The following is a 22,800-nucleotide window of genomic DNA, read 5'->3' on the forward strand; positions in this document are numbered from 1 at the left end:
TTGTCCAGAAGTGCCAGCTGCCCTAGTAGCAGGTAAATCCTTAGACTGGATTAGATGTTTCTATACCCTCTTTTAGTGCAGAGCAGCATAAAAGGTCAAGGGGCAAAGAAACTGGTCCATTATTCTCCAGCTTTGAAGAACTTTGTGAAACAATGTCCAACTTGATTCACATGTGAGAAAGGACTTGATTAGTCCAGCAGTCTGTGAAATAACCATTTAGCTTCGGATGTAGCTAAAGCAGGCAGCTGTTTGAGGTAGCTGTCTCCAGGAGTCTGCAACGTGGACCATCCTTTCCCACTAATACCAGCATTGTGCCTCACTCTGTCCTTAGCTTTGTTCTTATAAGAACAATTTTTGTCCTGATCAAGAAGAGCCTAATCCTCCGAGCTGGAGTCAAAAAACATCTTGCAGGAGAAAAAGCCAAAAGATGACTGCTGAAGTGTTTCCACTTAGTTCTTCCCCATCTCTAAAGCAGATAACTATTGGAAAGGGACTTCAGTTGTGCACAGCTGTATTTACCTCTGTTTTGAAATGCACAAAGTTGCAGTAATCTGTTTATTTTTCTTTAACTCTTTAGTGCTTCTGAGGTATCAAATGGTTCAAAAGGCAAAATTACTAAATTTTAAGAAATTTATTGTGCTGCCAATGTTTTAGCAACTGCTTCTTTATAAAGTAAAAGCAATAAGTAAAGGAAAGCAGATTAAATAAACATGGAAGCGTCAACACAACAAAAAAAATCTTGGTGAACAGAGAAGTTTGACAAATGATGACTGATGCAAAGCTTTGCTTGTTCTCTGACTTTGATCATGACTTTTCTAAAACTTAATGATGTCTCCAAAAGAGAAGTCTTGACAAAAACTCAAAGGCAATGAAATGGGACCTGCAGCTGATACTACAGAGATGGAAATGAGAAGAGTGTTAACATGCAGAACAGAAAAAGTCAGTTCAGTGTGTTGAGGACAAGCACTTTACCTGTGGATTTCTGTTTTATATTAATGAGTCTCGGTTATTTAGGTTAATTACCTTTATAGAAGTTGTGTAGTATTTGGGCCCGCACGCTGACACTTTTGCCATCCTCAAATCTAGTAGTCCATCCACGCCTGATTAAAAGGAATAGTAATTCCTGCGTTAAAAAGCTTAAGCCCTGTCCTTAGATTTTTGAAAAAAATGCTTTGCATTACTATGCTCAGCGTTTGTTTTGGATTTTGCTTAGAGCTTAAGGACTGCCTTGAGAATTAAATTAACTTGGACTATTTCCCTTTGCCTCTCTTGTAATGCTTTGGTCTAATCCTGCAAATGACCTTTGTGTGGACATACTTTGCATCCACGTGGAGCCTTTTGGAGTCTGGTGCACATGAAACCGCACAATACTGCACAGAAGAGTTCAAGTATATCTAATGAGTTAAAACATTTGGCTGCTGCTTTCTTCTGGGAAAGCAGTTCTGAAAAGAACATCTGAGGGTGTCTCAGCAGAAGAGTGGCTGAAAACATTCTGTTAATATGGCTGTGTTTCTTAGCTCATTACTTTCGTTTTGACTTCTCGAAGCATTATGTTACTGCTGATCAGACTTCTGGATTGTTTTTTGACTAGATTTGCACTTCTAAATCCATTGCCTAATGAGGGCAAACTGGTGTAGGGTGCTAACAATTAATTTAGTTGCATTAGAAACATGCTATATCTAATGGTTTCATCATGCAGTTCAAAAGCACATCTCTATATACCACAGTTCACACAGGCAGTCAACATAGCTTGTTTACATAAAATTAATGAGCATCTCTGTTTATTAGTTGCAATAATTTACATGGCTGGGTTTCTATGATTTTTTTTTTCTTATAGGCAGATGAACCACTTGGAACCTCAACCCAACTCCAGCTACTCCTAGTCCCAGTATTGACTCTGTTAGTCCCTAAACTAGAGCAGAATCATTCATGAGATAATATATCTAACTCTGGTTAGCCAGCATCTTCTGTAGTATCGGACATTTGTTCAAAGAGTTTGTAAAACACTGAAAGAGAATGAAGTCCAGTATTTTCTTCTCCTTGAAAGCAGTATTCTTAGACAACCCATTCTCTGGAAGTTGGATATAGCTTTATGGGAATTTATAACATATCTTCTATGAAGCTATGGTGACTTTTTAGCCCTGTAAAAGTACCAAACATATTCCTAATCCAGCCTATTTTGCAAAATTCACACTATATAGATATAAATACAATCCAAAATGCCCAACAGATTTGGGGGCGGGGGGGAGAGCACGCTTTCCTGGAACCTATCTCCCCATTTTCTATCTCATTATTTTAGTGCCAGAGCAGGAAGATGGGTGGGAGGAAAACACTGAAAAAATAAAGAACAGTGTAGTATCACTTTCAGAGCCTAGTCCCCATAAATAGTAATCAGCTTAGAGGTTTAGAGACCTTCTGGCCTTTAGATGGCTCCTGCTATCCCACAGAGCATCTCCTGTCCCTCTCTTCAGTGAAAAGAGGGCTGAGCAGCTGCTGGCACAGGTAGCAGCATGGGGAGGTCAGATACAGAAATCAGTAGGAGCCGAGTACCTAGTACCTGGTATCTACAAGGTATCTGACGAGCTGAAAGCGAAGTAAAAGCTCCTTGGATAGAGCGGGCAAAATAGGTAAAGAGCAAGTGACATATTGCCATTGGGCAGAGCATGTCATTGCTGGAAGGAGGCAGGGGTCTAGGAAATGTTTATATTTGTATTATATAAATGTATTATTTTTACTCGTGATCTTTTACTCATCTCCTGAAAGCTAGCTTGATCTAGCTCCATCTATAGAGGAAGATCTGTTAAGTGGCAGGGCTGGGGAGAAAGCTGTCAAACTTTGTTCATTTAGAGGTAAATTCTGTACAGTTGAAAGAAAGACAAGACGGGTAGCCTGAATTTTGGAGACGGCTGTTAGCAGCTCTGTGCCACTAAAACACAGTTCCACTAATCAGCAAATCAAGCTGCTGATTATGTGACAAAGCAAGGAGAGAGTGATAACACTGTTGTCAATTCATCACCTGCTACTTCCACCTAAATGGTCAGTTAAGTAGTTAAACTAAACATTTTACAAAATAGGGCTGATTTATCACCTCTCACAAGACAGCCCAGAACCAAACACAGAGTTGTTATTTTAGGAGAGGAGCTAAGGTAACCCAAATTGCCATTTTACTTTGCTCTACTATTTGAGTACTTAAACCTTTTTCTGTCATGGCCAATTTTAACAGATTGGATATTTATTGTGTTGAACTCTTCTAAACTGTGGGGTTTTTTTTAAGGGAAAATGCTGCACATCTGGTAGTCCAACTCATTTTCTAAAACAAGTTAACATTGTTTGACCTAAAGTGAATAAACCCTCAACAGGACTGAGGCTGATGACTTTATCTGTTAGACTCTGGCTCCTCTAATTTAAAACAAATAAAAGAATGTGGATAGCTTAAGTGAATGCAGAAGAGGTGGGAGTGTTTTTTTCCTTTCCCTAAACCTTTACGAAATTAGGAAATTTTGATGTAAACAATGTGCATGACATTTTCAGAAACAAGTTGCTATTCCACAGTGACAGTTTCCAACAGTAAAATATGAAAAACAAGAGTTTTGCTTTTTTATGATTTCAGAGTGTTTTAGTAGCTTTTCATTGCTAGGAACCCAAGTTAAAGTTAAAGTGAGTTTTGCTGGGCTCCTCCTAGTCATAATCTGCTTGCTCAAATTTTACACTGCAACTAATTCCCCTAGGTGCACTGAATTATACTCGAACTTGTTTTTGTCTCTGGCTGGATGATGGTAAATTCCTGCAGGCTTGAACAATGTCATATTTCTTTACAGAGTACCAAGTTAGAACTGAAATAGTAATGCCATGAACCCACCAAACATATCAAAACCCAGAGTCTGAATAGCAAGCATTGCTGGTGAGAACAACTGAGGCTAATTCCAAGAAAAGGTGTGCATCAGTCCGCCTCAGCTCACATTGGCAGCCTTACACAGGCACCTCTAGTTCTGGTTCAAGGGGACTACAGGCAGGCACATATCTCATGGATGGATAACCTACCTCACTACTTGGTCATCTTTGGTCTGAGAGAAAATTAAGTACTACAGGCCTATTACCTGCTTCCTTTCTGTTTGGTATGGATCAGTGATGCTGGCCAGGAAATCTTATCTCTCCTGGCTTCTCTTTGTGCCTCAGACACTGTCACGTGGACAGCAGGAGGAGCAGCATCCTACCAGAGGTAGCTTTCCTGGACACCTGGACTTTGTTATCTGAGAAGACTACACTGAAATGTCAGTACCATGTCAGCTGAGATTCTGGTTCTCATAGGGCAGCTAGGTGGCTCCCAAAAGTAGACACCTGAATACTGTCCTGATGCAACTGCCAGAAGCCAAATGGCTAAATCCTTCCTAAAAATCCAGTAGGATAAACGATACTTATCCTACTGGATTTTAGGAAAGACAAAATCCTAGACATCCACCCAAGCAATAATGTTATTCTCTGTAGGTACCCTCCAACCTACAAAGTATTTTGAGAATATGCAGTTCATTGCTTCCTCCTCCAAACTCTGGCTTTTAGCCTGTGCACAGACATACTCATATATCGTTGTCATGTCACATCTCCCATTTTCAAAAGAAAAATGTTGGATGCACATGCACAGACACACGCACACACAGATGTTCTGTCTTTGAGGAGAACAAAAAGGGCCAGCAAACAACAGCAGCAATCAGATAAAAAATTTCTTTCAGATGTCACTGAAAGGCAAGATCCAGCTTCCCACCTCAGCAAAAACTGACACAAAACTATGCTGCCTGGAAAACCACCTCTCCCCCCATCTACCATAATCATCCCACAACTGGTATCAGAGGAGACAGCTAGATCATCTCTGCACCCATTTCAGGTTGGGACATCAAGACAATTATTCACCCTGTGTGGTAAGTTCTGTGTTCTCATGCTGTCACTGTAAAGATGAAGAGGTGTCTTCAAACAAGCAAGTGTGTGTGGGGGTTCTCCTGACACAGGATAGGAAATAAGGCCAGAGAAGTCAATTCCTGGTAGCTTCCACACAGATGACTGCCACTTCCCATGCACATCTCTACCTGATGGCCACCACCCAGGGGACATGGGTTCTGAGGACACAGCCAGAAATATCCCTCACAGCCTCACTGAACACATCAAGAGCGATCTTTACTTCATGGTTCTTGAACTGCCAGGCATTTATGCAGTGTCACACTCTCAAAGTGTCTCATTGCCTCAAGTCATTTATAGTCATGGCAAGAAGAGGGGTCACAGGGAAACAGACTGTACTGCCCATCAGACTGGTTAGCTTAGTGGTGGAGGATATCCTGAAGACAGCAGTGACGCACTTCTGGTTTTGCATAGAAACCCTTGCTCTCCTCCTCACCTACATTCACCAAGCCTGGTGATGTTGGCTCTGATCTGCTTCAGCAGCCAAGCACTTACAGGAAACTATTTCCCCTTTGTTCAAAGCCAATGATTGCCGGCAGGCTTGTCCTGTACCTCCTCTGTACATCTCCTTATTTGTGAGCATTGCTGACAATCAACGTTATGTCCCAAATTTGAACCTACGCTATACACTTTTTTCCATGTCTTCTATACGTTCTTCTTTTTGCAGTAAAGGGTTTTTTTAACTTTACCCACCAGATTTTTTGCTCCAAATGATTAATTCTTCTCTGAATGTCTAAAGTAAGTAGTCCTCTCCTGTCCCATCTCACTTAGTGTGCCTTGATGATCACTTCTTGCAAGGTTTGCCACCTTCTGTTGCTACCTCTGTTCATAGGATCTTACAGTATCTCTGATCAGTGGTCCTAGGCTTGGATGCTGTTCCAACTCATAAATGATAACTCTAAAGATGCACACCCTACCACCTGCCTTCAGCATCCTCCTGGGCTGTCAGTTAGGTAAATGCTTCCTCTTCACCACAATTTTAGATAGACTTCATTATTTTTAGTAAAGATTGTACATGAGGGCTAAGTCCTGAAGAATACAATATGCCCTCAGAATGGTGTTAGTCCTTCCAGAGGCTCTTTGCATAGCACCCTGAAGCTGGTGAAGACAGAACCACTGAAGCTTCAGGATGCCAAAATCCTCTCTTACTATGGACCCAGTGGCAGGTTGAGCTGTAATTGCCATTGGCAGTGCTCTGAAGCACTTGAAAAACATCAGAATCCAGGGCCAGGTGAGGTAGGTGTGATGAGAGTATTGGAAGAAAAGAAAGGAGATACTTTGGTCAGAGTTCAGTGTACATGTAGGAGTCAAGACCTACGCATGGCAGCTGCGAGATTTATCTCTGTTGCCAGAATGTAGGTGAATGTAGGTCCATAGAGTCAGAGGGGAGTATTGTGGTACACTTACCAAGAAACAGCCAATTATTCGTAAGATGAATAATTTCCTAGTGCTGGACAGGAAACGGATGCCTGTAACACCAGAATTTTAGTGCAGAAATCTATAAAGCAAAGATTATTGCAGACAACATTCATATTGTTAACACCAGTTAATGAAAAATGTGTGTATCATCCACCTTTGGATCTCTCACTGTATGGAGAATGTAGCGAGTTGTTCTCATGCGGGGCACCCGTGAACATCCTCGGAGGCTGGAAGCTGTCTGACTGGTGCCAATTGATGCTCTAGCCACGCACAGAGGAGTCGGTAGCCAGGACGCTTACTGTGGTGCTCACAAACATTTTAAGGGAGGGAGGAGCATTCATTACATCTGACACAGAGGAGATTGCAAAGGTGTCTGTATTCAGCCTGAACCTCTCAACGCAGGCCTTCCTTGTGAGATTTAATCAGATGAGGTCTATGGTGGGAAGTTATGAGAATGGTAATTACCTCTACTTCTCCTACAAGTGACAATTTTTGAGAGCAAGCATCAGTGCAAATGCCAATTTCCTTAAAGGCGTATCTCCTCCCACTCACTCTTCCTTTCACTTCCAAATACAGGCCCTATTAAACTCAGACCTTTTCCTATCTAGCTGCTCAGACTTTCCCTAGTCCTAGCCCTAAACACACAAGGTCTGCTCCTATCTTCCACCAGTGCCTATCTGATCTACCCTAGCTAGTACTCCACACTAATCTAATCTAAAAGGTCCTGTAACCAACCTGCTCTCACTTTATCTTATGTTTCTCTACACTCATGTCATTCACCGATCAAAAGAAGGGCATTTGGGGTTGGCTTTCACAGCCATGGCTGAACCTCATGACTGTGGCACGTCAATTCTGACCTATCACAGTGGGCTGCTCATGGTGAGAAAAGAGAGGGGCTTGAAGATAGCAGAGACAGAACATAGCTGCTTGGGAAGTGAATTGCATTTCAGCAGGTTGGGCGCAAGTGAGATGTCTGAATACATGTTGTACATGTGAGAGGAAGACATGCGCTGGTGCCCTGCTGGAGGTGAATAACAGGACCATGTGGGAAGCGGGCAGGTACCGAAAACATCCTACATACTTAATTTAATGAGTCCCATTCCTCCTGTCTGCCTGCCCAAGTAATTTTTCATGTCCATGGTTTAGCCTTTCTAAATTCTCAAGATATCAACATACTGATATTATTTAGCAAATGTATGTGATAGTTTAAGAAGATGCAGCCCCATAATTGTGTCACCACTGACCCAGCTGAACTGGCAGAACAGAACAACTGAGTGTACCTCAGCCCCTGGACTGAAGTGCTGGCTTAACTCTATCTACCTCAGCAATTTAAATTAAGTTGCTAGACTTTGCATTGAAGTGGCTGAGATGTGCTCAGAGATGTCTTCACTGGCTCTCCTGTGGGGACGGTACTCTTTAGCAAGGAGTGATAATAAACACTAGGATAGTGCTAACACTTTAAGCTGCTGCAGCTGTCTGCTAAGTGAATATGTGTCAACACCTTCAGAGTGGAAGGTGAGAAAGTGAAATTATAGCTCTCTGTTACCCTAATTCTGCTTTTGCAACCTCTTTTATTAAATCATTTTTAAGGGTGGTTACAAGACTCCAAGGTTTTGCTTTGTGTGTTGTGAATCTGATATAACCAGGATATTTCTGAAAGCTTGCCTCCTTCTGTAAGTTTTTCTGTTTTAACTATGACACCGTATTTAAAATGGAAAATTTCATTAGCCTAGCCTAATACATGAAAGTCCTAAAAGCACCTTGACCACCCCCAAGCAAGAACGGCTACAAAAAATACAGCAAAAGTGTGAGTAAGAGGAAAAAAATGAAGTACATATATTTCAAAATAGATTTCGTAGCTTAAATACTCTTTTGATAATTACATAGATAAAATTTTCTCACAGTTGATGATAAGAGTGATTTCCTCAGCCTAGCCATTAAGTAATTTGTGACTCTAGGATCACATTTTCCTCTGTGATATTTTCAGTTCCCTGTTTTATTTTGAAGCCTAAAACCAGAAAAAAAAGAATGGCAATGTAAGAAAAATAAAAATGGTAGATTTGTCACTGTACTGATCTAGCTGTGCAATATAAAGAGATTTGCAAGACACTAAATGATCACTCAGTCTACTTGTGTTTAAATCTCTCCAAAACATTTTGTACATCTGACAACTTTTTACACAGATATTCGTTAAGATGCTAATTTAGATTTGAAGTTAGTACCATGGCTCCCTTAGGAAAAAGTGAGGATTATAAATACACAGAACTGATTTAAAATACATAATAAATTTCTGGTGATATTATTGCAGATTGACACAAAGACTACGGTGCAGAGAACAGTACGCAGCTAACCATGAAACTATAGTCTTTGGTTTTGTTTGATACTGGATCTAAACAGGAAAAGTGCCACAACTGTTCCCTTTCTCCACCCTTTAAAAATCTCAGGTGACTTTAATTCTGGTCTTTCCAATTTGTTGACAGATATGGACTATGTTATAACAGTTTACTTTGGGTTTGAATGGCAAACAAATCTTAAAGCATTACATGACAATGACAAATGATTAGGGAGCTGAAGAGAATCATCCCGTGGCTTGCCAGTTGGACTGCAGTATGCTTATTTAAAACATGTATATATAATCTCTGGTGGAGATCAGGTTCCACCACAAAGCAATCTTTAACATTAGAGATTTATGAGAAACTGAAAATGGGGGTCTATGTTAGACTCAAATTCTTCAAAAACTGCTCCAGATTTTTAACTGTGTATGTCCCCATTGAAATCCATGGAAGCACATAAAAATTATTGGTAAGCATCTGAATCAGCATGATAGGCCTTGGGCTGTAACTTCCTTTAAACTTTGCAGATATGACCAGTTGACAAGAATCAGCTTTTCGATGCCAGGACTTCTTTCCTCCAGCTACTGGAGGTAATCTCTTTCCTGGTTCTCTGGACACCAGTATTTATTTCTGCTCTTGATGTAGACAGCTGCTGGATAACCTGGGCAGTCACCTTTTTTTCTGAGATCACTTGGACTAGCATAGTTAAAATGTTATATATATATATATATATATATATATAATGTGGGATATTAGAGTTCAGTTAACACAGGACCTGTTTGTACAAGTGTCTTGGTTTCCTTATTCCCTTTCACAGAGACCTTAGTCGTCCACAGCCTCTACCTTGAAGATCATTACTCTAGAACAGGAAAAAAAAATCAAACGCTGTAACAGCTACCGATGACGCAGAGAAGGTGTTTTCCGCCAGCACCTGCGAAGACGAGGCGAAGACGGGGCGAAGCCGACCCGCTGCCGCCGCGGCCTGCGAGCCGGAGGGCAGGCGGCAGCTGGGGCGCCCCCGTCCCCGGGGGAGCTGCGGGCACAGGCGGCAGGCAACTCGCCATAGCAGCACCGAGTCCCTAGCTGGGCAGGGAAGGAAGAGCGGGGGCATTTCTGCATTGCCTCTCTCCCCCCCGAAAGGCCGGGCGGCACAGGCGAAGGCACAGCTTCCTGCCGCCGCGGGGCCGCTGATAAGCGCGGGGGAGCCCGGCAGAAGCGAGGGGCCGCCGCCGGCCTCTTCGGTGCCGCCCGAGGAGGTGGGTGGGTTTCTGGAGGGAACAGAGACCGCGAGCCTGGAGGCGGGGGAAGGGGAAACGCTCCCCGCCGGCCCCAGCGGCGGGAGCCCCGGGGCGGCAGCGGCGGGGGTGAGGGGCCGGAGCCGTGCCTGCCGTCGCGGAGGAAGAGCGGCGGGGCGGTCGCGTCCCGTCCCGCCCCGCCTTGCGTTGCTGGCCTGCACCGGCAGGGCGAGGGCGGCTGCCGCCGCTGCCCTGTCAGGTCGGGCGCGGACCGGGCTGGGGGCGGGGGGAGGGCGGGAGTTCGCGGGCCACCTGAGGGCTCGCCCCGAGGCGGCGGGAGACGTGCCGGCGCGGCGGGTACGTGCCTGGGCGCGGAGGTGCCGCGCTGGCCGTGGGCGGGGCTCGCGCGGGTCGCGGTCGGCGGCGCGGGGGCGGCAGTTGAGCCGCGCGAAGCCCTGCGCCGGCGGGAGCGGCGCGGCGCGATGGCCCCCAGCGCCGCCCTCGCTGGCGCGAGCAGGCGGGCGGCGGCGGGCCCGCGCGGAAGGCCGGGGCGGCCGGAGGGAGAGGAGGGGCGGCGGGGCGGGGAGGGGCGCGGTGGTCTGATCGGCGACGGCTGCGGCTACGTAGCCCGGGGGAGGGGGGGGGAACTGCCTCGCGAGCGGGGTAGGTTTGTGCGGCGAACAAAAGCCGGACTCCATGGAATTAAAGCTTCTGCCCTGCTGCTGTCGAGAGTTGTTGTTGTTTTTCTTTCCTAATCTGAGTTTGTTTGTTCGTTCCCCGCCCCGGCCTGCTAGCCCCACGCCCGGTCGCAGCGGGGCGAGGGCTGCAAACAGCCGGGCCCGAGCGGCCGGTTTCCACCCGGCTCACGAATGAGCCGCTGCTCGAGGCTGCCGCGGCCGCCCTTCCCTTTCCCCGCGAGTTGATTAAAGTTCAGCCGAGCCGAGGCAGTAAGTCACCGGGCGCTGGCCCCGGCAAATGCCGGGAAAGCTCGTGCTCTTTGTGAAAGGGAAGGTTTAGCCTTGAGAGGGATTCTTCCCTCCTTTCCCAACCCGGGGTAATGCCCCTCCCGGCCGCTCCCCCTGCTGCGGCATGAAAGCCTGCGTATAGCAAAGTAGGAGGCAGCGGGCGCCTCCCTCCTCCTCCTCCTCCGCCTCCCTCTCCCTTTCCCTTTCCTCCCCGTGCCTGGGGCTCTGGATAGGAGGAGTTGGAGGAAGAGGAAGATGACGAACGAGTGCAATTAGCCTAACAAGGGACGGGTGGCGGAGGAGGCGGCAGCGGCGGCGTTACACCGAGGACTGACACATCTTCCCTGTCTCCCTTTCCAGCCATGAAGGCGGCGGCCGGCGGGCGCCGCTGAAGCCCGGCGGCTCGCGGGGCTCGCCCTCATGCCGGCCCAGTGACGGGGCCGAGCCCCCTCCCCCGCGGCGGGGCTGGCTCCACTTCGCCTGCGGCGCTTCGGGTGTGCGCGAGTGGCTCTGGCGCTGCCCCCTTCCCTCCCCGCCGCTCCCGATGTGGGCTCCAGAGGATCTGCTCCTCCTTTGTAACCGGGAATGAAATAATGGCGACCCGGTGGGCGGCGGGGCCACCCGGCGGAGATGGAGACACCGAGCCCCCCCCGGGCGGCGGCGCCGGCGGCCAGGTAGGAGCGGCGGGCGCGGGCAGGGCGCGGGCTGCGCGCGGGGGCGGCGCCGGGGCGGGCGGCCGCGGGGAACGGCTTGGCTGGAGCGGGCTTAATGGCCGCCCCCTCCCTGCCTCTTCCTGCCCGCCCGGCCGCCGCGGAGTTGCTGGGAGTTGGACGCTGGGAGCGGGCTGGGTTCGCGGCTCGCGGCGGTGCCTCGGGCCGGGCCGCGGCGGCCCTGCTCGGCCGGGAGGCGGCGGCGGCGACCCCGAGGCCGCCTCGCAGGCCGGGCGGCGGCCTCGCCGCTCCCGCGGGGCCTCGCTGCGCCGGGCTCTCCCGCCGCGCCCCGGGGCGGCCTGCCGCGCTGCTCCCGCCCTGCTCCCGCCCTCGGCCTCGCCTCCCCGGCCGGGCGTGCCCGCCGGCGGGCGGCGGCGGCGCTGCTGGGGTACGGCCCCCCCCACCCCGTTTCCAGTCAGCCCCCAGCAGCTTCGGCAGGAGGCCTGGGCCGGGCCCGGCCCAGCTCCGCTGCTTGCGGACCTCCCGGCCCTGGGGAGCGGCTGCTCCTCAGCGCGTTTCTCTCCGCGGCGTTTGTCGCTTGAGCGGCCCCCGGTGTGCGTAGTGTAATAGCTCCGCTGCCTGTTCGGGCTGGCAGCCCCGGCTCTTAAACACGGGGCCGTGTCTAACGCTCCTCCTGTGCTCCTAACGGTAACAGACGTCTGCGAAACGGCCGCCTTCAGATCCAGCGAAGTGCGTGTAACAGCTTCGGCTGAGTATTTCTAAGATCAGACTTAAACCGTATTTACAGAGACAGACTTGCTTTTGCGTTCCTCAGACTTAGGGCTCGTTATGCCGGACGCAGACGTCTGAGTTTAATCTGTGTAGGACCCTGAAATGGATATCCTTCGTACACATGTTCCTCTCTTGTTTGCTGATATGCGAATATACTAAAGTGCCTGATTTTAACTTTTAAGCCCGGCGGTTGCCAAGACTTTTTTGTGATTCTTATTTTTAAAGACACCAAGTTTTAGTTTACTGCTGTCCTCAATTCACCCTAATGCCTTGGTTTAAAAGTGGCACATATGGTATTGCAAGATTTCCCTTGCTGTCACCACCTCAATAAAGAGATTTGCCCGGTCTTTTAGAATGAGTGGATTAGGTGAGAACAAAATGCGAGTTTTAAGTAAGAAAACAGAAGATGCTGAGATTTAAGACTTAGTCATGAATTCTGATAATTTGTATGTAAATTTTGTCACGTGTTATCCCTGGTGGTGGTGCTTTTTTTTTTAATATGACTGTTCTTGGAGAGTTTATCCTTCAATACTATCTAAATAGTGTGAGAAGAGGGAGGAAACCACATGGCTAAATGTAAAAATGAAAATCTGCTTTTTAATTCTGCCATATTGAAACTATTGGTCTTTTGGCACTGGTAGCCTGTTATAATCCACCTATCCCCGCTGTGGTAAACCATAGCGAGGCCTGTGGCACTTCTGGAGCTCATCATGTTAAAGCTGTCTAATTGGTGACTACTAATAGGTAAAGAGTTGTAAAATGGACTGCACTACCTGTTGTTTTGCTTGATGTTTGTATGCTGCAGTTAAATTTTCATGGCTAGAAAACATGCGTTTATACTGATGGTTGTGTCAGGCCTGCTATGATTAACACAGTCTTAGCTTGAGTGTAGGTAGCTGTTGTGAATGCCTAACCAGGGTCACGGCGGTTTCGCAGTTACTTTAGTGTACATATTGCTGCATGGTTTAAAGTGTACTGTATTTTATTGCAATTTTTATAACTTTTTTACAGATTGGCGTAGAGTGCCAAGAGAAAGATAGTGTTTGTGACTTGATGACTGCTGTTTCAGTTCAGTCGATTGAACAGTTACTGCTTACTGATGTACTGTATCCTGTATGTGCGCATATGTATATATATTATCCCTTTGACTCTGAAGCACTACTTGTTTTGAACGGAGAATCTCTTTTCTGTTTAAGAACTCAGAAGAAACTTTCCATGAAACATAATTACTGTGAAAAAGGAATTTTAAGTTTGCAAAAAATGTTGATGCAGTTATAAGGATTTATAGCATGTTAGTACTGACATGCAAGATACAAGTAATTTTTGGAAAATGGTGGATGTTTATGGGTACTGTTTTCCATATGTAGTTTCTGGTGTGATGCAGTATTAACTCATGAACATTTACGTTTAGCTGTAGACTTATATGCACAGCCAGTTGTCATGAGGAGGACTGCAAGCATAACCTGTGTTCATTGTGGGCAAGGGAGTGGCAACAGAAATTAGAATTTTTGGCCATTTAAAGGTTTTTGAAGTGTATAGCTATATTCATCAAGGTTTGGTGGAGAATTGAAAATTCTGTCCTCAGGCTTTAAGATCACTGGCTGGGCTAAGAAAGGGAACTTGTGAGAAGCTTGTGTTCGTGTGCCTTTTTGCTTAGGAGGTGGGAAAATTGAGGACCTGAGATTTGATTCATGTAGGTAATGCATATGCTGGTGTTTACTTACATTGGTAGATGCTTGTTTCCCATTTTGGATGGATGTCTGTCTGATATTGTGTTCTGTTCTGTCATGCCTCACCATGATTTTTTATTTTTGCTTTTTTTTTTCCTTGATGCTGTACCTGATGGTCTTTTTCACTTCAGAGCCCCTTTTGCTGAAGGGATTGTTGAGAACAAAGATAACAAACTCAGGCTGCAGGCTCCTGCCTGAGCCCCCTGTGCCTGTTCAAAGGGACAGATCACGTACTCCGGGCTCTTTGGGGAGCTGGCAGAGGGGCTGGAGGCTGCCAGAGCTGCTTGCCATTCTGGCAGAAATCTGACACGCGCTTGCAAATGGGCACCAGCATCACTGAGGTTATGCTCGTATGGGCAGATAAGCAAGAGCATGCTCTTTCTGTCTTTTAGATTAATAGGCGTGTGTTCCCCCTGTTTGGTCAGGTTGTAAGAGTGCTCTGCTGAAGTGCTTAAGCCCTGCTGAGGTGCAGGCAGGACTGCTGCAGCCACAGCATTGCATTTGTAGGCCTGTCCCCATTCAAGGCTGGAACTGGCTTCCTGGGAGGTGTAAATTTAAGCTCCCTGACTGTATACAGAAAGGCCCAACTAGAGGTGCTCTATTGCTCTTCTACTTGCACTATTTTGCATTTACCTTAAAAGTATTGATAAGTAGTTTGTGGTACACTTAACTGTTTATCCATGTTAAAAGGAAATTTAGAATGTGAAACATAAGAAGAAAGAATCCACTGTGTGTGTGGCCTTAAAAGCCAAATTTTTGTTGTAAACAATACCACCTGCTCAGTTGGTGAATAGCAAAAATACTTAGTCACATAATTTTATTCAGAATTTTTGATATTTTTGTGTTGGAGCTCATTAGAGCACATACACTTAGATTTTTATTGCAAATGTCTAATACATTGCAAAGAAAGTGGAATTATAAACAAAGGTAGTCTTAGTGGTTTTTTTAGTTTAACAGCTAAATTGTTGGGAATGGTATTTAGAGACTTCGGAGAGTTTCTGTATTTGGCAATAGTTAAGGTGTGTATTTCTGAAGACTCCTGTAAAAGAAAAGTTAGTCAGAACTTACTTAACACTTGCTGTGTAACAACAAGTATTCAGTTTCAGGAAGGGGGAAGAAAAACACGTTCTCCCTCCTGCGCCTTATCGGTTAGAGCACAACTGCATAAACCGCGGAAAAGCCTCTTGCGGAAGGGTCAGGAGCTGGAGAGGGGCAATGATGGCACTAAAAATAGAAACCGACTCGTGTTTTCACTAACAATTAGCAGACCATTTACTATTTTAACAGCCCGGTTGAGATAGCATTGGTAAATTTGGAGTGGCGACTCCCAGATGTTGTCTCTGTACTGTACAGGCCTAAGCACTGAAGGGCTGTGTTTAGATATTACATTTCAGTCTTTATGTAAGTATGCCTGTCAACATATAACCTGACCTGGAACTCTCTGCCTTTAGAGATCAGTGCTTTTTCCATGCCTGATGCTTAGAGGCTGTGAGGTTTAACCATTATGTAAAAAATCAGAATTAGAGAAAGGTATTTGTAAGATTTTATAGGTTAAGTAATACACAGGCCAAAAGGAAAACTAATCATTAGAGGTGTGTATTACTTATGGTGATAAAGGGAGGTGTGCACAAATGCTGTATCAAGGGGAGAATAAATTCCATATAAATTCCAGCATTACCAGAAAGGGTGGTGGTTGTAACTATTCAAAAAGCTTGAGTCAAATCCTGTTTAATCATGCAGGCATAACACTGATTTCTGCTCTCATTTATGTCAGAGTAAGCCTAAGATAATTTGACAGAATGTGGACCTTTTGCAGGGGAAAATGTTACATATTTGGCAATCTGTGACATAAAGCAGCAAATAAATTCCTTTCTTCAAGAAAAAGGAGGGGATGTGCCTTCAAATGTAGCTGCCTCTGACAGTTTAAAGAGTGACTTTTTGCTTCTCCAAAATACACCTTTGTTGATTGTACTGATTAGAAATTTGTCTGAGAACTTAGAGTTTATGTAAGAGAAATGTGATTGCTTGAAGAATGACTTGAACTATATTGGTATAAAATAATTGCATTTATTGTATACAATTCACAGCAGTGTATATGCATTATGGGAATGAGATCTTTTCTTTGGTTTTAACAAATATCAAGACACTCTCTGAGGTGGCCTTTTTACTTCTGTAACCTAATTTTAAAAAATTATTTTATTGAAATAATGGTGAAAATAACAAGTCTACCACTTCGGCCATGTTATTTCTTGTCTGTTTTAGTTACTTGTATATGCTAAAGATGACCAAACTAACTGTTGAGAAAGAGAAAGTATCACATTTTATGCATTTTTGATCTTGTTCCGTTTAAAATGTATTGAAAACATCTTCATGTGGGTGGATGACTAAATTGTAGTTCACTATAACAGTACTGGCTCTGGACAAAGTAAAAGTTGGTCCTCTTTCTGATTCTGCGAATACATGCATATGTTATTGCATAGGCGACGATCAGAATATGAGTATGCGCAACCTGTGGGCATTATAGAAATAAAAGCATTTTATATCTCTTCGTGAGGAAATTTGTCATGCGGCTTTTGACTAACCTCTTAGGAAGATATTCCAGTTCTTTGTAGCTGGTCTCTTTTGTGTGATAACAACTGGAAGATGGTAGAAAAATTAAGCTCTTTTTAATGTTCTTGTGCATTATTTCTCCTTGCAGTTGTTTGTATGTTAAATTGCATAGGATAGGAAACAGAATATAAAACTTAGGAAATGGTGTTAAATGAAAACAGGTTTATTTCCTGTTATTAATAATGGGTCATTATTTTAAATACCATGGGTTAGCCCTACTATAAATGGTGAGGCTTCTAAATTGGTGCTCAAATTGTCTGTGAATAAATGGGACCCCAGAAGTCAAGCTACTGAGCTGCTGGCTTTGACTCCACTGCCTTCATAGAAGGCATCAAATCCTATGAGTTGAATTTAGCTTTTTGCTACAAAGGAAGTGTCTGTCTGCCTAGCAGAATAGATAATGTTTGTATGTGTAATAAGTAATATATTATGCCTAGCATAATAGATAAACATCTTGTAAACCTGAAAGTGCCTAAAGAGAGAATCCTTTTTTAATCTTACAGTTACAAGGTGAGATAAACTGTTTTAAGTATAGGGCTTTTAAATACTTACAGACACTATAATGGGAAGGTTTCCTCTTTTTTTTTTTTTTTTTTTAACTAGGGTGAAATGTATTTTTCTTTTACTCTAGTTAATGTGGGAACTCTAGCTGCTCCCTGAACTATTGTTTGTCATCTCTCGTTAGTGGTGATGAAAGTTTTCTGGACTTACTTTTATCATTGCTGTTGGATTAGAAGAGAGCTCTTCATGCTAAAGAGAGCTATTAGAGACTTGAATACTGAATCACTTGCTAGTTGGGAAGTAAAAAGTATGCAAAGCTATATGCTTCAGTCTGTGAATTTGTTTGTCATGGGGGATAGGGTATAATAGAAAGATGCAGGCATGCTATTATACTTTTGTATGCAATCAGTGAATTGCTTTCAGCAGCAAGTTTCTCTGTTTTATTTTGTCTGTTCTTAGTTTTTGTATTAAAACTTTCAGTTCAGAAAGTATTTATAAATACAGCATTGAGAGCTGTTGCTACACTGAACAGCATCATGTGCGAGGGAGCCTGCTATAGATCGCACTGGTGAATATTTGGTGCCAGGCATCAGAGGTTCTGTGCGGGTATCCTGGAAAAATACAAACAGCTGTTGTTTAGATTTTGATTCTGTCATTCAACTGTGAGCTTACACCTTTTGGGAGTATAGGTAGTAGGCTTATTTTTATTTTTAATTTCTTTATTTCCTTTTGCCAGCTGCTGCCGCTTTGCTGAGAGTGAATGAGGCCTCTCCTTAGAGGCCATGGCTAATTACAGATTGGCTGATGGTGGAGGGGTGCACTTGGAGACAGACGATTTTCTTTTATGTATGTCATTTGCATAATGTGTTAGGACACACTGTATGGACTGTATTAAGCATTAGCAAGTATACTGTAGGGAATAATTTTGCGCTAGCCTCAGTGGGTTGCCTAGATGACCTAATCTTCCTTATTTTTAACTTTGAGATTTGTGTCTCCTTCCCCTTCCCTCCCTCCCTCCCCCCCCCCCCCCCCCCCCCCCCGGCAAGGGAGGAGAAATGAAATAGAAAGCTTTGAATCTTCTTGAGAAGAGTGTTTTTAACTGCTTCTGAGTAAGAGTTGCCATTGGTACAAATCAACTGAGAAACCTAAGGCTGTTTCTGAAGTAGTCTTGCATTTGTACTGATTGAAATGCTAGTGTGTCCTCCTAGTTATATTTATGTATACTAATTTGAACATTTTAATAGAGCAGTATTCCTTACTGAAATTTGATTGCAAATCACTCTCCCTTTAAAAGGCTGTATTTTGTTCTACCCCATTGTCTTCTACTTCTTCATCTAAATTTGTATTTTCTTGTGTTAAGAAGTTGATGAGAATGTAAGAGAATGAGCACTCTTGTAATTAAAAATTAAAGAAAATTCCAAGCTGCTTAACTGCCTTAACAGTAGTGCTGAATATATAGGTTCCCTACTGAAAGTGTCTGTATACTTTTTTTTATTCCAAGCATGAGGACAGAAAGCATTAATAGGGCTAAAATTAAAACAGTATCTTGTGATGAGATCTAGCACTTCCAGCTGGATAGGCACTTTGGGTGGTAATTCTTTTGACCACGAAATGAGCTAAAGGAGAATATTTAGATTCTCAGAAAACCTTTTCGGCTAATTTGGCTTCAGACACAGATAGATGCAGTCTACCCAGTAAGGTGTTCATGGTGCTGTGAAACTTCTCAGTTTTGAGAACTCAAAGTTGAGTTCATTTACAACTGAAGTTGCTTTTTTTTGTAGGGGAGAACTTTCCATGTGCTATCTTGGAGAGCTGTTGTATGAAATCTAGCATATGGAGCTAGAGTAGTGTTTTAGATTTTAGAACTGTAGTTCAGTTGTCCCCCCCTCTTTCCTCCTCCCTCCCCCTTTTTTTGAGAAAAAGACACTTTAACTTGCCCAAGGACTATCTTCTTGTGACAGAGCTTGAAGTGTTTGATTTCCTAACTAATAAACTGGATTGATATTTAAATACAATTCTTTAATTAACTTTAAGCCTGTTATAGGCTAGACATTTTTACACTTACATGCCCTCAGTTTTATAATGTTTACAAGGGCCAGAGTTCAGCTGGTGCTTACAAGGGTACGCAAAACTGAGTTGAGAACTGAGATATCTTTTTGTTGTTTTTTGGGCTAACAGAAGCAGCAGCCCATGGAGTATGTGCACCTCAAGCAGGTGCCTCTGACTGCCTTTATGTTCTGACCTGCTTTCCTAAGGCGAAGGCCTAATTAGGGTCATCTCAGAAAGGAATGCCCCAGCCTTCATGTGAAATGGAGTCCCATTGCAGTTTACTCTTTGTTGTTGTTGCGCTTCGTTCTTCTTCTCAGTTATCCATTTTTAACACAATTTCAATAGGGAGTCCGTGGTTCTGGTGACAAGCGTTCTCATGCGTGGCCACAAACTTTTCTTATTCATCAATGGTTGTGAATTCTATTTGTTCCTGCTTGCATGCATTTTTAAATTTTATTGTCCTCACTCACTGTGGTAAAAGGTGGGTGTAAGTAAACTTTGCCTGGAGTGATCAATTTTCATGGCAATTTTACAGCCTTTCTGCTCCATTCTGTGTACTTATGCTGTTGTCTTACAGGTTCTCTTTGAATACAGTCCAGCATTGTCTGTTTGTTTTAGTTTTTTTAATTTGGAGAAGGTGTTTTGGAGTTGCCTGTAAGGCAGATTTTGAATGTGATCTTTCTGGTCTTCGGAAGAATGAATGTCTGGTATACTGCTCTTGGGGCGTCAGAGTACCTCATCTCACTGAATTAGCATTGATATGAAAGTTAAGAGATTTTAAAAAGTTTATGTGGATAGTCTTCAGTGTTTCTGGCAATCCGAGCATCTGAATCAGAAGCTGGAATAATTCAGTAGCCATAAATAGCTTGGTAAGCCCGTGTTCTGATCCCGACGTCAGGGAGGTAATCTTGCAAGCTGGTCAGATGCATATTTTTGGTAAGCATTTTTTTTTTTTTTTTTGAACAAGAGAGTTATTGTTACTTTTTAAGAATACTGCATACCTGACCAGAATGGTCCTTGTAGCTCAGTTTGCGGTACAGCGTTTATTTTTCAGTATGCAAGTGTTATGAAACATGATGTTGTATAATGGATACGTGCCAATACTAGTAGCATTTCATAGCCTATGCCCTATAGGTGTTCTTTTTTATGACTTCTTTATGGGTGGTTTAGAATAGCTTTTTCTCTGTGTACATTGTGACTGAGAGTATGATTCAGCTGTATAGCTAAACAGGTCTGATAGCTTTCTGCTGGTTTAGGGTGCTAAATGGCACCTTATTTTTCTACTTGCACAGACTATGGATTTTTTGTTTGCTGCTGTTCAGGTTAATGAAGAGTTGTCTGTGAAGAAGTGCAGAAGGACCTTTTGATGCTTGGAACTGGTTGATATGAAATGAAAATTCAAGGTGCATAAATGTCAAGTAATACCTGTGAGGGAGGGGAAAAAGGCTGTCTTAATGTCACGTGTTGAATACCAACAGGTAATTGTTAGCTCAGAGCTCATGAGTGAAATCTTAGTGTTGTGATAGGTAGTTCCAGGGAAGCAGCAACTTAATGCTCAGTGGTGGTCAGAAAAGCAAATGAACTGTTAGGAATTATTCTGAAATGGATGATGCTGGTCTGTGTCATGCTTCCACGTATAAATTCATAGTGCACTTAAGAGCTTGAGTGTGTAGGTTAAGTTCTGTCCCTTTTCTCTTCTCTTTCCTCCGCCTTTCATCATCTCAGAAACAACATAGTAGAACCAGAAAAGTCTCAGAGAAAAAGCAGGCATGATAACTGAATGGTTTCTGTATGGAGAACAATTAAGGAAGCTGTTATGTTACAGTTTGGGAAAGAGGAGATTGTGGAGGTGGAGAGATGACTTGAGATCTGGTAGCCTTCTCTGTCTCTCTCTTATATGGATCAGCTTTTCACTCTCCAAAAACTTGGGGGTATCACATGAGTATAGTGGAGTCAGAAAAAGCAAAACAAAATGGCTGTTTGCGTAACAGTTAATTAAGCTTGTAGTTCTTTGCCAGGGTATTTTGGAAGCGAAGTGTGTACATAAGTTGAATAACCTGGACAAATTTTTTGGCAGATGAATACATTGAGAGTTGCTAAATACCCTTGTAGCGGAATGAATTATGGATTTGCAAATAAGTGAAGCTGGGAGAACACTCTAGTGATGCCTGTTCTTGTGTGCTTTCCTCATCAGCTACATCTATCTGCATTTGGTCACTGCTGGAGATGGGGCTAGTTGGGCCTTTGGTCTGATTGGTCACTGCTGGAGATGGGGCTAGTTGGGCCTTTGGTCTGATACCTTATGATACTGCTTCCGTGGTGGCTTCTCAGAATTCCTGATACTTTCAGACCTCTCAGATGGAAGTTCTGTATTGCACATGCTGAAACAAGGAGCTATTTGCTGTCAGAAACAGGAAATGCAGTTTTTCAAATCTTTGGGACTTGAACCTATTTTTGCCTTAAGTCCATCTCTCCAAGGCTCAGGCTAGATATCAGACTTATTTGTTTGCTTTTGTAGAAGTTACTGTTAGCTGTTGTTGCATCATATGGGTCTACTATTCTCCCCTGGTTTTGATAAGTTAAAATGAAATGCACACTAGTCGGCTCTTGTGTTTATCCCATCTCTTCCTCCACCCCCCTCCCAGTTGAAGAAGGCAAGGTGATTGTGTGGCTTGTACACAGAACTTAAATATGCTCTTGTAGTTCTTACATTTCTTTCCTACTTGTTCACAATCGTGCAAGTACTTTCTTGTCTGTTGAACTGTGTTCTTCATTACTTCGTTTGGTGGACTGCATAAATGTTGAGGCTTTATTTATGATCCCAAGTCTTGGAAGCACTGCAGCAGCAAAAACAGTAAATCCCTAAGAGCTAGTGGGGAAACTCTATCCTGCTTCTATGGGGAATGATGCTGCTAGCTCTTTACCCGCTCTAGCATAGCTGGTTGCCTTCTCTTATTCCTCTTCTATTCCTGTGCTGTGGTACCGCCGTAGGGAAAAGAAATGGCACTTTGAGGGGCTACAAAGCAAACTACATAGCTTTGAGGGAAGCTATGCAGGACAGAGTGGTGTACAGGTGGGGGAAGAGATTAGAGGGAGAAGCTATACTTGGTGTTAAGCAACTTCTCTCCTTCACCAATGCTTTAAATCACAGTTCTCAAGAAGGTAAAAAAGTTAATCCCTTACCTAAAGGACTGTGAAATGTAGTGGCTACAAGTAGTTTTGCTGGGTTGGGTCTTCGTCTTTTGGGGGTGGGCAGACCAACAATTCTCACCACCCTCCAAAACCAAGCCCTCTCTTGCTTTGCACTGTTTTAAAAACTGTCCAAAATGTTAAAAGGCAGAAATGGCCGAGGTGGTGTCTGCTCTTGTAGTCGTTGATTCGTGACTCAGACTAAATTCTTTAAGGTAAGTGGGTAGAGACAGTGGTAGTATTGCATGGTTACTCAGCAAGGTATGTACAGCATAAACAGTTGTTCACTGGTAAATTTATATTGTAGATAATTTTTTCCTCATTTAAATTAAACTAGGGAGTTGTATAAATTAAAACACCACAAATTCTGAAAAAAAAAA

General features: G+C 43.9%; 1 protein-coding gene across 3 annotated transcripts in view; it reads left to right on the top strand.

Annotated features, from left to right (window-relative positions):
• Positions 1-10,205: 10,205 nt before the first annotated feature.
• The window catches only part of ARHGAP21 (Rho GTPase activating protein 21), a 125,503-nt gene continuing 112,908 nt past the window's right edge, over positions 10,206-22,800 (top strand). For 2 of the 3 annotated variants that reach the window (XM_064505919.1, XM_064505921.1), the window contains exon 1: positions 11,071-11,573. In XM_064505919.1, coding sequence (XP_064361989.1) covers positions 11,493-11,573 — 81 coding nt within the window. In that variant the 5' untranslated portion in view covers positions 11,071-11,492. Of the gene's footprint in view, positions 10,292-11,070; positions 11,574-22,800 lie in introns of those variants that run through there. The other variant, XM_064505920.1, reaches the window with a different exon arrangement.

The sequence above is a fragment of the Dromaius novaehollandiae genome, chromosome 2, assembly GCF_036370855.1.
Source record: "Dromaius novaehollandiae isolate bDroNov1 chromosome 2, bDroNov1.hap1, whole genome shotgun sequence".
Taxonomy (NCBI): Eukaryota; Metazoa; Chordata; class Aves; order Casuariiformes; family Dromaiidae; genus Dromaius; species Dromaius novaehollandiae.